Genomic DNA, 17195 nt, shown 5'->3' with positions numbered 1-17195 from the left:
CTCCTTCAGCAAAGCACATTCTGCTCCTGGTGCGATCTTTGCAGGATGCCCACTCCTAGGGAGAGTAGCGACAGCTTTGAATTTCCTTCATTTGTAGACAATTTCTCTTACTTAGGACTTTAGAAATGTTTTTGTAGCCTTTTCCAGCTTCATGCATCTCTACAATTCTTCTTCTAAAGTTCTCTGAAAGTTGTTCTGATCGAGGCATGGTGCACATAAACAGATCTTTCTTGAGAACAGCAAACTCTGTCAGTAGCCTAACTTTATAAGTCTTTTTTTATGGGGCAGGACATCTCCACAAGCCACACCTCTAATCTCATCTTATTGATAGGAACACCTGACTCCAAACAGCTTTTGTAGAAGGCTTTACACTGGAGGTTCACCTTACTTTTTGAAGCTAGACAGTGATTGTTTAAATAGTGTACTCAGTATTGATGAGAAGAACAGTCGTTTGTGTGTTATTAGTTTAGGCAGAGTTCACGAAAAATGCCATACCATAAATATAGTCATGCATCCAATGTGTGAAAAAGAAAAAAAGAAAAAAAGCAAACAATTCACAGAACATGAACCGCGGAGTCCCTGAAAGTAAGTCCGCAGTTAAGCCAGTTCAATGCTGCAGCCAATCCTGGAGCCTGGTGGCTGCAAGCCACACAGCCAGATTCAGTTCTGAAGTAAGTGTCGATTGCTGCTGCAGAGTCAGTTCAGCGCTGAGTTAAGTAAAGCTTCCTGGAGTAGTGAGCTGAACACCAGTTCGTCCACACCCTTGTCCTTGATGCCTTAAACCTTTTAATCTGGCTCAGTGCTTAAATCAGCCAAACATCAGTTCATTATCCACTCCTTGGCCCAGGTCCCACCGCTTTAGTCTGACCCCAAGTCCTTTCCAGTGATGGTCGCCACAGCCATACCTGCATTCACAAGAGTCCAGGTCACTGAATATTCCAGGATACCACAAAAATGCATGGTTACACAGATAGTTTAAAAACACACCTCCCAATGGGAAATTATAGGATGCAGGTTGCAGTGATCATAGTCCCAAAAATATATATTTAGCAGAATTGTTAGTAACTTTGTTTGTCGCCTGCAAAGCGTCACTGTGTCTCGCCAATGCCATCTTCACAGAATTTTATTTTGGAAATACACAAACACAGTGAATAACAGTGCCTTATCTATGATTATCATCATTATGTACCATGCCGTGTAACACGGGCAATCATGATCTTATGTCTATGACTGTTCCGGGCGAAGTTTTCTACAGAGGTGGTTTGCCATTGCCTTCTTCTGAGCAGTGTCTTTACAAGACAGGTAAATCCGGCCATTGTTAAGCCTCTTCAGAGATTGTCTTCCTGGCATCAGTGGTCGGATAACCAGAACTTGTGTTAGGCACCAGAACTGTGATACACAGGTTAAATTGGCACCAATCTGACCTATAGGCTCATAAACATACTAGCAGATAGATTTACAGTCATGTAACTAGGTAACATAGCAAACATTTATTCCAATTTATTTCACAATTACAATTATCACACCAGCATGGCACACTATTTTATGATCCCATACTTTCACAGCTATATAGGCACACTCAAAATTGTGCTTTTCTGTCTGTCAGTAGTCTCTATTATCCTACAATATTATTTTAAATTGTTAATCTGCTGCTAACACAATGAAATGTTTTGACAAGATTATCAAATGAACTTCACTTTCAATACTGTACTCCAGTCAGAATGCGTATTATTCACTTGGTGACTACATCATGCTAATACAACCTAACTACGTATATAGCATTTCAGGTGGTAATTAATCCAAGCTAAACTGCAGTCTTTTACTCTAAGCTGGGTTTATTCCTTCAACCTCCCACTTCTATACAGTCAATGCAACATTCCTAACAAGGGTTTGGGTAGTTTATCTCAAAATTGACATCAGTCACTTATAGTTTCTATGGTCCCGCCACGTTCAATGCTTTCTAAAGTCATTTTTGGAAATAGGATAGGATATCTCTCAAACATAAACTCATAGTAAGAAAATCACATTTTGCTTTTTACTTTTCTCACGAGGACAAAGAGAATTATTTTGTTTTCTCACATTAAATTAATATTAAGTCTCTAGAAGTCGATATACACATTTTACCAATTAGAAATCAAATTAAAACACTTACAGAAAGAGTAGTATCATAAGACACAGACCCTACCTATTCTAACATGGCTTTTTTAAATTGCATTCTTCCTAATGGGGCAACATGGTAATGTAGTGGTTAGCACAACACTATTACAGTGCCAATAATCCAGGTTCATTCCCTGTCACTGTTCGTAAGGAGTATGTACGGTCTCCCCACGACCGCATGGGTTTCCTCCGGACGCTCCGGTCTCCTCCCACATTCCAAAACCTTAAGGTTTAGTAGATTAATTGGTCACATAGGTGTAATTAGGCAACACAAGCTCAATGGACTGAAAGGGCATGTTACAGTGCAGTATCACTAATTATATATAAAACAATTAAAGTAATTATTCTGTCACTGCTCATTGCAAGATATTATGTCAACTGACATCACTAATTCCTAAAGTTGAAATATCAGTTAGAAAAACTGCAACAATGGGCATTTGATTCAGACATAAATTGTGATCATCTTTTCCAAACTGGGAGCTGAAAATCACATCTTCTACATGCAAATATAATTGTATAGTACCTTTTAGTTCTGTTATCATGTGTTTCCAAAAATTGCCTCTGCACTTCATGCTTTGCAGGATGATCTGCAGCCAAAGCTACATCTGCAGTGATTAATCCAAAATTTACTGAACCAGCTTCCAGCCAATATGATCGACGGAGTACTGTGGATTGAACTCCAAGCCTACTGTTTTCCAATTGTTCAATATATTGCTTCAACTGAACATCTTGCATGACAGCACTTACACCTTCTCCAACTGCTTGGTTATGAAGATTACAAGTAGCAATGCGAATCGCACCTATCTAGAATACAAGAGTTAGAAGTTAATAGCATCTGGGCAAGTACCATGTTATGTAGTAACATTAAATTAGAATGAAAAAGCCTTTACTTTTCTATAGGTGGGTCACATATAAACAAGTATTGTTTATGGATGTTTAAAAGCTAGCATTTTATCATGTACAGTTGCAAGAAAAAGTTTGCGAACTCTTTACAATTACCTGGTTTTCTGCATTAATTACTTATAAAATGTGGTCTGATCTTCATTCAAGTCACAATAACATACAAATACAATCTGCTTAAACTAACAACACACAAACATTTGTACTTTTTATGTCTATAATGAACATATTGCTTTATCATTCATAGTCCATGCTGGAAAAAGTATGTAAACCCTTGTATTTAATAATTGGTAGAACTTCTTTTAGCAGCAATAACCTCCACCAAATGTTTCCTGTAGCTGCTGATTAGACTTGAACAATGGCAAGGAGGAATTTTAGACCGTTCCTCCAGACAAAACTGTTTCAATTCACCAATATTTCTGAGAGACCTTGCATGAACAGCCCTCATCAGGTCATGCCACAGCATCTTAATTGGGTTACGGTCTGGACTCTGACTTGGCCAAATTTTCTTCTTTTTAAACCATCTGCTGTTGATTTACTCTTGTATTTCAGGTCATTGTCTTGTTGCATCATCCAACATCCATCAAGCTTCAGGCGATGGACTGCTACCCTGACATCCTTCTGCAAAATGTCCTGCTACAATTTTGAATTCATTGTTCCCTCAATGACTGCAAGCTGTCCAGGCCTTGAAGCATCAAAACAGCCCCAAACCACAATGCTCCATCCACCATGCTTCACAGTTAGGATGAGGGTTTAGTGTTGGTGTGCAGTGCACTTTTTCCTCCAAACATAGCGGTGTTCATTTTGGCCAAAACATTCAACTTTTGTCTCATCTACCCATACAGCATTGTCCCAGAAGCATTGTGAAACATCCACGTGGTCTTTTGCAAACTTCAGGCATGCAGCAGTGGTTTCCTCCGTGGTGTTCTTCAATAAACACCATTCTTGTTCAATATTTTTCTTAGTCGACACATGTCAGATACTTTAGCAAGTTCTAGATTTTAACAGATCTTTTGCTGTTACCCTTGGATTTGTTTTCACCTTTGCAGGACACCCACCCCTCGGGAGATTAGCAACAGTACTCAATGTCTTTTGCTGTGGATTGATGAACACTCAGGTCTTTAGAAATGCCTTTGTAGCCTTTTCCACTTTCATGCATCTCTACAATTCTTCTTCTAAAGTCCTCTAAAAGTTGTTTTGATTAAGGCATGACGCTCATAAACAGATCTTTCTTGAGAAGAGCAGGCTCTGTCAGTCACCTGACTTTGTATGTCTTTTTTATAGGGCAAGGCACCTCTATATCCCACAGCTCCGATCTCATCTCATTGATTGGAACACCTGACTCCAAATAGCTTTTGTAGAAGGCATTACCCTAGAGGTTCACATACTTTTTTGAAACTAGTAATTGTTTAAATGGTGTATTCCGTATTGACAAGAAGTACAATTGTTTGTGTATTATTAGTTTAGACAGATTGTGTTTATGACTATTATTATGACTTAGATGAAGACCAGACCACATTTTATGAGTAATTAATACAGAAAACCAGGTAACTGCAAAGGGTTCACAATTTTTTTCTTGCAATTATATGTTCTCTGTGGTCACCACGGAAAAAATGAAAAATAATCCTGGGCACTTTTAATGGAAATTGCAAGATCACAGTACAAAATCTCATTTGCAGTAATATCAGAACTTGCTATGAACCTCTGAACACTTTTAAGTCCAACCTGAAAATTAGCTTAAGCCACCAGCTTAACTTTATACAATATCATACTCCTCTGACTAGATTTACAAAGCTGGGTTTGGCAGACTAAAGAATCTACAGCCATTGGGAAAGATATGTCCCCAGGCCTTCAGCATGGTCTTGAGAATGTTACTCCTGTACTGAACATCATTTTACCTGTAGATATCTCTACTGTTCAATGCTATATTATTTGAAAACTAACCTATCTTAGCGTCATTTTTTCTCTTTAACTTTCCTTTTCATTCCACCTTCTCCCATTTTAATCACCTATTCATCTCTCTTCATTCCTCATGCTCCTTCTACTCTCCTGTCTTCCAATTTTTCTCCTTCAGAGCATAATCCTTTCCCATCTGCTTTCTTTTCCTCACTCCAAACAGCTCTATGCTCCTACAGCTCCACATTTCTAATTCACGAATAATGCACAAATTCTACATCAAGTCAGCAAAATATAAACACAAAACATAAACACAAAAGATTGAACATTCCAAAGGGAGTAAATTCTGAATTCATCCTGACCCTAAAATATATAGAATTGTAACACAAAAATATAAAATATTAAAAATTTTATTTCATGAATACAACCTGTAAATGAACATTAAACACTAACAAATGGCACTAACATAATTGTAGTGACAATTAATTTTTACTCTTGTGTAGGAAGGGAAACAACACTGGTCACAGATTATCAAGTCTAAACTAAAATAAAGTATTGGCTGCTCTAGGCAAGTGTCCCAAATCTTCAGAAGGATTGATGAGTGAATATTGGAGAATGTGATTGGTCTAATAAAGACTTTCAAAATAGCTTTTTTTATACATTGCTCCCACCGAGAGGGAAGCACTTATTATCACTTTTCAGCTGAGGCAAAATAGGTTTAACAGGATTGGAGAAGCAGACTACATCATATGCGACAGTACTCAGGATAGTTTCCTGCAATGCTATGTCCAGGAACCAACAAACATGCAAAACCAATAAACAGTTAATTAACAGATTTATTTAACAAACTAATGGTGCATGAAGATTTATTTAATAACAATCATAATATAATTGACTTTGAAAGGGAGAAACAGTTGTGAACGTTCTATATTTAGGGAAACCTGGCAACTATAAAATGAGGTGAGAACACGGAAGGAAGCTAACAAAAGAAATGACTGAAAACGGCTGTAATATGATGTACAAGCAATCTGTAACCTTGAAGAGCAAGAGCTTGATTTGACAAGAAGTCATAAATGACAAAAGAAGTGACATAGAAAAGCACTAAAACAAGAAAACACAAACCTATCACAGACTTGACTGTTAGAAAAACAAAGAACAATTGAAAGTGACAAAATAGATACTAAAAGCCACAGAGGGAGGTAGAGGGAAAGAGAGGTTCATAAGGAAATGCATTACATTAAAACATGCTACAAATATACCAGGTAGAAGAGTATTAACAGCAGCAATATAAGCTGATTACAAATTAATTCCAAATAAAAATAATTAAATACTAGTCCTATTACTTTGCTTCAATGTTTGTAAAAGGAAGAGGAGATCTACTGGATATCCTGAGGAAATTAACATTAGTTCAAGGCTGGAGTCACATCAAGAACTGTGTAAATAAAACAGTATAAATGAAAAAAATAATAATAATAATTAAAGCATCATAAAAGTTGACTTATTGTCCATGGTTTTGAATAAGGTATTCATGTTCATTTATTGTCACATGTATACTGTACATACATATGTTATAAATGTCATGAAAATTTGCTTTTTGCAGTAGCACAGTACATTACAAACATGACAAACATAATTATACATGTTATACACATACAAAAATAAACAAATTAAGCATAATGACACTAGTAGAAGACTGAGAGAGAAGAAATACAGTGAGAAGTAGTGTTAGGATTTTCAGATCGGTTCAAGAACTCCTGATTCCGGGGAGAGTGCTGCTGTGACCTCAATTCATCTTTTGATCTTCTCTCAAATTCTTTACAGGTTATCTCATCACCTGTTGTTTGGAAATTACTGCTGTGCATTACCTAATGGCTGAACACTTTATAAAAAAAAAATTCTGACACATCAAATCTAACTGAATTTTTGATAACATTGCAAAAATAACCGACGACTGCATATCAATGGCTGTTGTTCACATAACTTCCAGAAAGTATTTGAGGAAAGCTCTCAAGAGATGTGACTCAAGTTGAAGCTCATGAAATTGAAGGATTGTTAACAAAACTCAGGTAAAGGAGGGAGAACAAGGGAAACACGCAATTCAAAGATAAATACATTTTCGGTGGAATTTTGGTAGCCAGATTTATATGTTTATCCTGTAGTCCACAGACAGCTTAACTTTTACCTATTTAACATTTAGCTGATTCTACATTTATCAGCATTCCATTATACATAATCATGTGTATTACAAGAAAATATACACAGACATGGAAGATGATGACATATGTGTGATCATAACTAAAAAAAATAACCAAGAACATCATGAGTCATCATTGCAACAGAACTGTGAATGGATTTAGAAACTCTGGATTCAATAATTTCCTTTTCATCATTTATATACTGACAAGGCTGCTCTTTAAGTGAATCAGTAGTCTTTGATTTGTAATATGCAGCAATAAAAGGAATTCAACTTCTGCATAAATTCACCATAAGGCACAACATTTCATTGTTAAATGTGAATCTTTTGAATTTTACAATAAAAGAATCTGATTGGGAAATTGTAGTTAAGTATTATATTACACAACACACAACAATTCTAATCACTACCTTAAATTGCTCCCATCAGTCTATAAAAACCCACTATGTTTGTCACTCTAAATGTTTTGCAAAAGACAAGTCATGCTTGTTATTTTAATATTGTGCCAGTTATTCAAAGCTCCACCAACATATTTCACTTTTGCTTGGAGGCAAACTGAATAGAAATCATTACCTTTAAATTGCCAGCACAACCATGTTCAACAATAAAAAGATCTGCTCCATCAATTGCTATGCGAGTCATTGTGTACTTCAAATTGTCAGCTTGTTGACATGGCCCAGGCACACTTTTTAGCTAATGATATTGAAAAGAAAACAGAAATAAACACATGCTGAAACATCAATAAATATTGCAAATATAGATTACAGCAAAAAAAGCAAATTAAGAAATAATTTCTTCAGTTCAGATCCTAAACTCTCTCATTTAATCATTTAAATCTTCACTTTGAAGCAATGTTTTCATAAATCTACCAGTATAATTCTCAAATCACATCTCTTTTTCACTATCACCTCTGTTTGCAATGGAGTCACTACAAGATACAGAAAATATTTTCTGGGTTTTAACATCCCAATCTAGAAATAGTGCTTGCATAAACATTACATTGGATTACAAGTGTAAATTCAATTAATGTGGAGGGACTGATCAAGCATCCTGCTGTTTGGCATGATCCATACTCAACTACTCATTTTGTGATCAACAGGAGAGAACCGGTATGCTTCTTGCTTAGCTTTGGGGAAAATTAGATCAGTATATACAAATGCTAACTGTAAACTCCCATACCTGCAAAGTCCCATTCTGTCTAAGTTGAATGACATATTGGTCAATGTCTCCCATCCACTACATAATGTACTGGGTGGGCACAGGAGTACATTCAGCCAGAGACTCATTCCTCCGTGATGCAGCACTGAGCGTCATAGGAAGTCATTCCTGCCTGTGGCCATCAAACTTTACAACTCCTCCCTTGGAGGGTCAGACACCCTGAGCCAATAGGCTGGTCCTGGACTTATGAAATAATTTACAGGCATAATGTACATATTACTATTTAACTATTCATGGTTCTATTACTATTTATTATTTATGGTACAACTGTAACAAAAACCAATTTCCCCCTGGGATCAATAAAGTATGACTATGACTATGACTTATCTGCACTTATAGCATAACAGCTTTCATGCTGCTCCTTTGCTTTTAGATGGAGCAGAAGGATGTCAAAAATCATAGATAATTTCTGTTCCCCAGCAGCATGGTTTCAAATTGTCATTCACCTATGTACTGGATGCACCTCTCTAAGTACTGATTTTACTAATCACAATACTGTGGTTGATCCTAGTACAAAATGAAAATTCACAGTAAAATTTATTATCAGAGTACATACACGTCAGTACATACAACCCAGAGATTCTTTTACTGTGGTATACTTAGCAAAACAATAGAACAGTAACTGTAAACAAACGGTGCAAATGCAAATATAAATAAATAGCAATAAACAACGAGCATGAACTAACAATATAACCAAGCCTTTAAATGAGTGGAGTTACCCTCTTTTGTTTAGGAGCCTGATGGTTGAGGGGGTAGTAACTGTTCTTGAACCTAATGGTGAAAGTCCTGAGGCACCCGTACTTTCTACCCGAGGGTAGCAGCAAGAAAAGACCATGGCCTGAGTGGTGAGGATCTTTGATGATGGATGCTGCTTTCCTAGAGCAATGTTTCATGTAGGCGTGCTCAATGGCTGGGAAGATTTTGCCTGTGATGTACTTGGCCAAATCCACTACCTTTTGTAGTATTTTCCACTCAAAGGCACTGGTATTCCCATACCAGGCCAAAATGCAGCCAGTCAGCACACTTCCCACCACATATCTACAGAAGTTTGCCAATGACATGCTGAACCTCCACAGATTTTCAATGACATGCTGAACCTACACAGACTCCTGAGGAAGTAGTGGCACTGCCATGCTTTTTATGCAATTATATTTATATGACGGGTCCAGCACAGGTCCTCTGAGATAGTGACACACAGGAATTTAAAGTTACTGACCCTCCGATGAGAACTAGCTCATGGACCTCTAGTTTCCCTTTCATGAAGTCTAAAATCAGTTCCTACGATACATACCAATCAACTCTCTCCCCTCAGCTCCTCAACCTATCAAAGCTCCCATGCCATAGTCTCAGTTTCTACTGTCAGTGCTCCAGTCTTCCAAGCAGCTTTCAAGTACCAATCTCACATCCACACCCACAAGCCAAGCCCCAGTCTCGAAAGGCCTGCTGTCTGATTCAACATCCTCAAACTTCATTAACACTTCAATGGAACATTGGGTGGGAATGGGCAGTTGCAGGGGTGCTCCTGTGGTGCACGATTGCTACACTCAATTTAAATGACAGTTATCAGTATATGTGTAATGATGACATTGATTTCCACCACTGCCACAGCAAATGCCAACCACAGAATGTAAGATATCAACTCAATTTGATTACTTCAGAAGTATTTCTTAGCTCTGTGATCTCCATAACCAAGAAGAAAACAAGGGGGGGCAATCATTTGACCATGAGCATCCTTGCATAAGCCATCACTGCTGAAACAAGTTACCAGAATTCCCTAATTCAAAGGAACTATTATATCTCCAGGGCAGCTGCAATTTGTCCAGTATAACTGGTTTGGCGAATGCCATTGACATCCAACCCAAACAAATAATAATTAGTATTAAGTGATTAAATGTAACACTGGCATTATTACAGGACTTAGTAACTTTGCTTTACTGTTCACTGAGTTTTCTATTCCTAAGGAACTTTAAAAAAAAAATCACCCTCCTAACAGATTTTTTTCACTGTCTAAAGACAATCTGATTCAAAAGGTAATCCTCCAGAAAAACAATTACACAACATTTTACCAAAAATACGTGTCAAAGTTTTTAACTTTTGGAATCCGTGTACTTGATATCTACAAATATCAAGAGCATTTAGAAGAAAAAGAATGAATTATCTTTTCATTCCTCATGAACCAGTGGTAAAATTCTAATAATTAACCACAAATAAATATGCTTCTAAATTATAAACAATTTGTCCAGATATAACATTGTTCTTTCATTAGCATCTTTCTGCCTATTTACATTAACTGGAAAATTTGAATTGAAATAAATAACATTTGCAATAAACATCAGATTTTTGAGTGCTATGAAGATTTAGACTATCAAGAAAATGCTGAGCGACAAGACCAAACTGATTAATCTATTCAATTTTGGTCCACATCCGTTGAAGCATTTCTGAAAGTAAACTGCAGGTCAATTTAGAACCTTTCGTTCAATGTGCCCAGCAGACTTTTAATAATTGCTAATTAACCTTTTCATTTATAGGTACAGTACATTATTAATAGTAGTTTAAAGTGATGGCAAACTAAATTGGTAGGAGATAATGAGCAGCCTCTTAAAGAAGATTTCAATTACAAATTATCCTTTTAAAATTTCATCCTCAGCCTTGAAGAACATTATTCTTATAACTAGTGGACAAAAATAATACACACAGGGGAAATGTTAAATTGAGTAATTTGAGGTCAAATCACATTTCAATCCTTTTTGTAACTGATAGAACTCACAAGGGTAAAAAAGGCATCAAATATTAGCAAAGCTAATCAAATCAAATACTGACTGTGATTAATTTAGTTAAGAGCTTAATCCACTTATTCTGCACCCAATATAATTTGATTTGGAATAACTGTCCTGGAAAGAAAAGGGAACAATTTCTTTGAATCATATCTTAAAGTCATTGGTTCAAAATTTAAAATAATTTTGATCACACATCATGGAAGACAGAGATCAAATATATTATAAAGTAAAAATTAACGTTCATTGTTTTTTCTTGTAAGTGTGCAAAAGTATTACCATTACAAAATTAATCAATTTCTCAAGAGAAAAAAGTTGAAGGTGTCACCATGAGTCAAAACAGAGCATTGCATCAGGATTTTTCTGACCTCATTTATAACCTATTAAGAAATAATGACCTAAAAGTAATTATATCACGCACACGATCCCCACAGAAAGGTGAATAGGGATTGGGCTGGAAAGTGACATTAAGATATCAAGAGCTTTGAGAGATTCACCATGTTGTCCTGTTTCTATTTTATATGTTCTTAGCTATAACATTGAAATAATTTGTAAATAGCAATCATGAACCAGAGTCTTCTTGCATGTTGAAACCTGAAATGCGAGAGTATACTTAAGCTATTACTTTATTACCTACACTTTTGGACTAAGATCTACTATATCTCTACTGATAGAAGAAGTATGAACCATTATCAAATTCAAAGTAGTATTGATCACAAAATTAGAAACTGACTACAGGCTCCCCACCATAGTCTTTCAACAACTGAGCATTACACCCATTGCAAATGGGGCCAGTTCTAGGGTAGGAAAAAAGTACTTAAGATGAAATGGATAGACACATAGTACCATAATAGAATGACAACCAACATCAAAGCAATGTGGTTATTGTATAGTCAACGTTTCAGGCCGAGACCCTTCGTCAGGACTAACTGAAAGAAGAGCTAGTAAGAGTCTCTTACTAGCTCTTCTTTCAGTTAGTCCTGACGAAGGGTCTCGGCCCGAAAAGTCGACTGTACCTCTTCCTAGAGATGCTGCCTGGCCTGCTGCGTTCACCAGCAACTTTTATGTGTGTTGCTTGAAATTCCAGCATCTGCAGATTTCCTCGTGTTTGCGTGGTTATTGTATGCATGGAAGGACTTAATTTAAATCTCAAGTGGAAAGGCACCAGAATATAGTAATGAAAAAGTGGATTAAGGGACAGCAGATGAGAAGTGTTAAAAAGGAATAAAGAATGAAGTAGAAAACTAGTAGAATGGTGCAAAATAAGTTTAGAATGCATGTGTATAAACCATCACAGTGTAATCAAAGAGATTAGAGAGCTGCAAGTATAATAACTATCTGGGATTATGATTCAGTTGACATAACCAAAATGTTTTAAGTCTAATATGCCAGTAACCGTAACAAAGGATAAAAAGGATACAAGGTCATGTTAAGCAACTAGAGGCCTGTGAATTTACTCCTGGCTGTGGGAGTAATAACCAAGGAAAATATTAATAGACACTTGGAGAAGGTTGATTTGATAAAGGACAGCCAACAGGAACTTGCTAAAAAAAGCAAATAGTGCTTGACTAACATATAATTTTTTGAGGTAAGAGCTAACAATATGAAGAGAATGCAGTGGATATTGAGTTCGCGAATCCCTTAGCATTCTAGATAAAGTCCTTTATATAAAACTGATTAACAAAATTGAGAACTATGAAATTAAAGAGTGAACGTGAAAACAGCTTAAAAGGCAGAAAACAAAGAACAGTGGTAAATTATTGTTTTCTGATGTTGGTACTCTTCAATCTACTTCAATTACTCAGCTACTAGTGAGCAGGACGTGATTTTTAAATTTCTGAATGTACGATTCTCATAAAATTTGGAAGTGCTGACAAAAGGAAAAGGAGAGATAACATTGACGAAACATTACATCTCTGAAAGGTTGGCAAGGAATAGAGAAACCTTACCGTATATGTGCTTGAAAGTGGAAAACGATGTGTCATGAGTGGTTGGTATCTTAGTAACCTTAAAGAGTGGTTTTGCACCAGTTCAGCTATAGCTGGATTATCGTATCAAATTCTGGTCACATCACTTTGGTAAAGATGTTAAAAATGACCCAAAAATGGTGGAAAACTGACTTCCTCCAATGATCTGAGGTTTGAGGGATGAGGGATTTCAGTTACAAAGAGACTGAAATCGTCAGAGCAAAGAACATGGAAAGGAATTCTGTGGAGGTGTACAAGATCATAATGAATTTAAAGTGAATTAATAAAATGAAGCCATTTGAATCAGCAGATGACTCAAGGGCCAAAAGGGTATCAATTAGGAATTTTGGAAGGTAATCGGATGGGTGCTTCAGAAAATGTTTTGGAGGAAGCAAGAAAATACAAGGAAAGCAAATGATTAGTTCGTTCTAGAAAGTGCCCATATCCACTTGATGTAGCATTACACATCAAGTGGATACACATCACAGATGAGTAATATTTGAATTTCATTACCTTTAAATCACAGAAACGCTGATCAACTCCATGCTGACAAAGGACAATACATTTAGGCCTCTCTAATTCGTATTCTTGACACATCACATGAAAGACGAATGTTTGACCCCACTCCAGTAAAGTTGCTAACTGTAAGAGATAAAGACATTATGAACTTTGTAGATGTTCACGAATATAAACTTGTTTACACTTCACATTGCCTTGGGGAAGCAACCAACACAATCAGACCTCAACCAGCCGGAACATCCTCTCTTCTCCCTCATCCCATATGTAAAAGCCTGAAAAAGTGCAACAGACTTGAGGACAGCTTCTGTCCTGCTGCTACAAAACTACCGAAAGGTCCCCAGTACAAGGAGATGGACTTGTGATTTTACAAACTACCTCATTATGGCCCTGCAGAAGATTTCCTGTGTACTAGCACAATATAGTGTTGTAATGGAATGATTTGTACGGATGGTATGTTCACTGTACCATGGTACACGTGACAATAATAAAACAATTTACCACTTTTAATTTGCCATTTTAAACTGAAAGAATGTGAAGTTAGGTGTAACAAAATAGTTTGATTAGTTCTACACCATAGTTTAGTGGGTGAAAGAAACAAATACATACAAAGGATCCTGTGACCAAATGATGAGAAATTGACTTGTGTCTATAAGAAACACCTGTGATCAGTCCTTTATCCATTTGGTGTTCAAAATTCACTTGTTTACATTTAAAAATTTAACAAACTACTTAAAATCTGCAATACAAACTAATCTGAAACATTAAAAAGAATATTCTTTCAAGAAAGATACCCATTCTACATGCGCATAAACAATAAATCTAAAAATTAAAGATTCTGAAAATGCAGCTATTTGGGCCATTTTTGGTACATAGAAACAGTAAAAGCTTCAGGCTGGTGTAACATAAGCAACATATCTATCTTAATGAACTTCAGGACAACAAGACAAATGAGACAGCACGAACAAAAGGGTCAATCTATGAAAGAATGGAAGATAAACAATTAAAGGGAAAAATTTTAAGGCAAATGTGAATTGTGATAAAACAAAGAACAGAAATCCGAGCAGCTGTAAAAAGGCAACAGCATAATGGCTACCAGCACTTGCTGTCTTAAAGGAAATGATGAGAGATTGTTAACATCTTTCTACTCCCTAAACAGATGATTCACTCCACTGTAGTTAACAAAACACTTACTCTACCCACATCCTATATTTCTGTCCGTACCCTTTTCCTCCTTTCCAAGACCACAATGGAATTTTAACTATCCATCCCTCCGTAGCCTATATATAGTTGCAATGAGGCACAATCAAATTTTGGGAAAACCAACTATTGAGGCAGCTTTTAATCTTCTGTACATCATTCAATATCCATATCATAAATCCTACACACATTTTTATAAGCATCCCTTAGTCTCATGAGACCATGGATTTGCGCCTTGGAAGGTTTCCAGGGTGCAGGCCTGGACAAGGTTGTACGGAAGACCAGCAGTTGCCCATGTTGCAAGTCTCCCCTCTCCACGCCACCAATGTTGTCCAAGGGAAGGGCACTAGGGCTGATACAGCTTGGCACTCGTGTAGTCACAGAGCAATGTGCCGTTAAGTGCCTTGCTCAAGGATGCAACACACTGCTTCAGCTGAGGCTCAAACTAGTGACCTGCAGATCACTAGACCGACACCTTAACCACTTGGCCACGCACACATGATATTGTGCAGAAAATGAAGATAATTAATGCTCTGTTGTTATTTATAGCAACCTCAACTAAATCCTTTGCTCCTTTATTTTCCCACCGTCTCCCCAATACACTTCCACCATCAATATTTCTTATAATTATTCTCCTCTTTCCTGCATTACCATATCTGTTATTTCCTCCCCTCCTTCCTCAAAATTACATGCCACTGCACCAGCTTAAAGTATTGCCTCTCGTAAAATTGGTTTTCATTTGCACAGTTGCTACTAGACAACTTGAGCAGCTCTAGCCTTGTCTGCTAATTACATGTACATTTACTTTAAAATTTAAAAATATTAATTTGTAAGGAATCTGACATGACCGGTATGTTTCACACAAATTACTGTACAAAACTGAGTAGACAGCTAGCAACCCCTACTTGCATCTACCTGCTGATATGTAATATAAAAACAACACACTTTATCACTTAACTGTGAGCAATCACCTATCAGCAATCTAAATGGAAGCACACTAACAGCTTTGATTAATCTGCTACAGTTCCCTTGTGACTTGACAAGTAAAATTGTTTATGACAGATATATAGATCACAACAGCCAGCTAGCCTACTGCTGTCAATTTTATTAATCTTATTAGCTAAGCAGATTAGTCAAGTTATTGCAAAATTTAATAGGAAACAAACCAGTTTCACCTCTTGCTTTGCTTTTTGCAATCATTCTTCTAATACTCACCCAAAAACATTGAATATTTTAACTATTCACAAAGCTAACTCAAAATTCCACAAAAGTGCAAAATAAGATTCCTAAATTGTATTCTTTATACAAGACAAAACTCATAAACAATGAACATAGAAGCAAGGCGCATCAGAGGCGTAAACTAAAATCTTACTTTATAAATTCAGTTTGAATTCTTCTCTTAGCCCTTTTTAACTCATTTCACGTCACCTTGAATTATACCACATTCATGAGTTTACATTATAGGGAGCTCTTGGAAAGCATCAAGTTGGATAAGTCGCCGGGACCGGATGAGATGTACCCCAGCCAATCTGGGAGGCGAGGAAGGAAATTGCTGAGCCTCTGGGGATGATCTTTGCATCATCAGTGGGGACAGGAGAGGTTCCGGAGGATTGGAGGGTTGCGGATGTTGTTCAAGAAAGGGAGTAGAGATAGCCCAGGAAATTATATTATATCTTACTTCAGTGGTTGGTAAGTTGATGGAGAAGGCAGGATTTATGAACATTTGGAGAGGTATAATATGATTAGGAATAGTCAGCATGGCTTTGTCAAGGGCAGGTCATACCTTACGAGCCTGACTGAATTTGTTGAGGATGTGACTAAACACATTGATGAAGGAAGAGCAGTAGATATAGTGTATATGGATTTCAGCAAAGCATTTGATAAGTTACCCCATGCAAGGTTTATTGAGAAAGTAAGGAGGCATGGGATCCAAGGGGACATTGCTTTGTGGATCCAGAACTGGCTTGCCCGCAGAAGGCAAAGAGTGGTTGTAGACAGGTCATATTCTGCACCGAGGTCAGTCACCAGTGGACTGCCTCAGGGATCTGTTCTGGGACCTCCACTCTTTGTGATTTTTATTAATAACCTGGATGAGGAAGTGGAGGGATGGGTTAGTAAGTTTGCTGATGACACAAAGGTTGGAGGTGTTGTGGATAGTGTGGAGGGCTGTCAGAAGTTACAGCAGGACATTGATAGGATGCAAAACTGGGCTGAGAAGTGGCAGATGGAGTTCAACCCAGATAAGAATGAAGTGATTCATTTTGGTAGGTCAAATATGATGGTAGAATATAGTATTAATGGTAAGACTCTTGGTAGTGTGGAGGATCAGAGGGATCTTGGGGTCCGAGTCCACAGGACACTCAAATCAGCTGC

At 37.0% G+C, this 17195-nt stretch overlaps 1 protein-coding gene across 6 annotated transcripts in view; it reads right to left on the bottom strand.

The window, feature by feature from the left end:
• Nucleotides 1-17195, bottom strand: part of kiaa1109 (KIAA1109 ortholog) — a 439747-nt gene that overhangs the window by 240064 nt on the left and 182488 nt on the right. For all 6 annotated transcript variants that reach the window (XM_063046524.1, XM_063046528.1, XM_063046526.1 and 3 more), the window contains 3 exons: nt 13620-13748; nt 7721-7840; nt 2681-2961 (listed from right to left, as the gene is read on the bottom strand). In XM_063046524.1, the coding sequence (XP_062902594.1) occupies nt 2681-2961; nt 7721-7840; nt 13620-13748 (530 nt within the window). The remainder of the gene's footprint in view (nt 1-2680; nt 2962-7720; nt 7841-13619; nt 13749-17195) is intronic.

The sequence above is a fragment of the Mobula hypostoma genome, chromosome 4 (assembly GCF_963921235.1).
Source record: "Mobula hypostoma chromosome 4, sMobHyp1.1, whole genome shotgun sequence".
Lineage (NCBI taxonomy): Eukaryota > Metazoa > Chordata > Chondrichthyes > Myliobatiformes > Myliobatidae > Mobula > Mobula hypostoma.
Note: the sequence above shows the minus strand (reverse complement) of the source record. Positions and strands in the feature narration are given on the sequence as shown.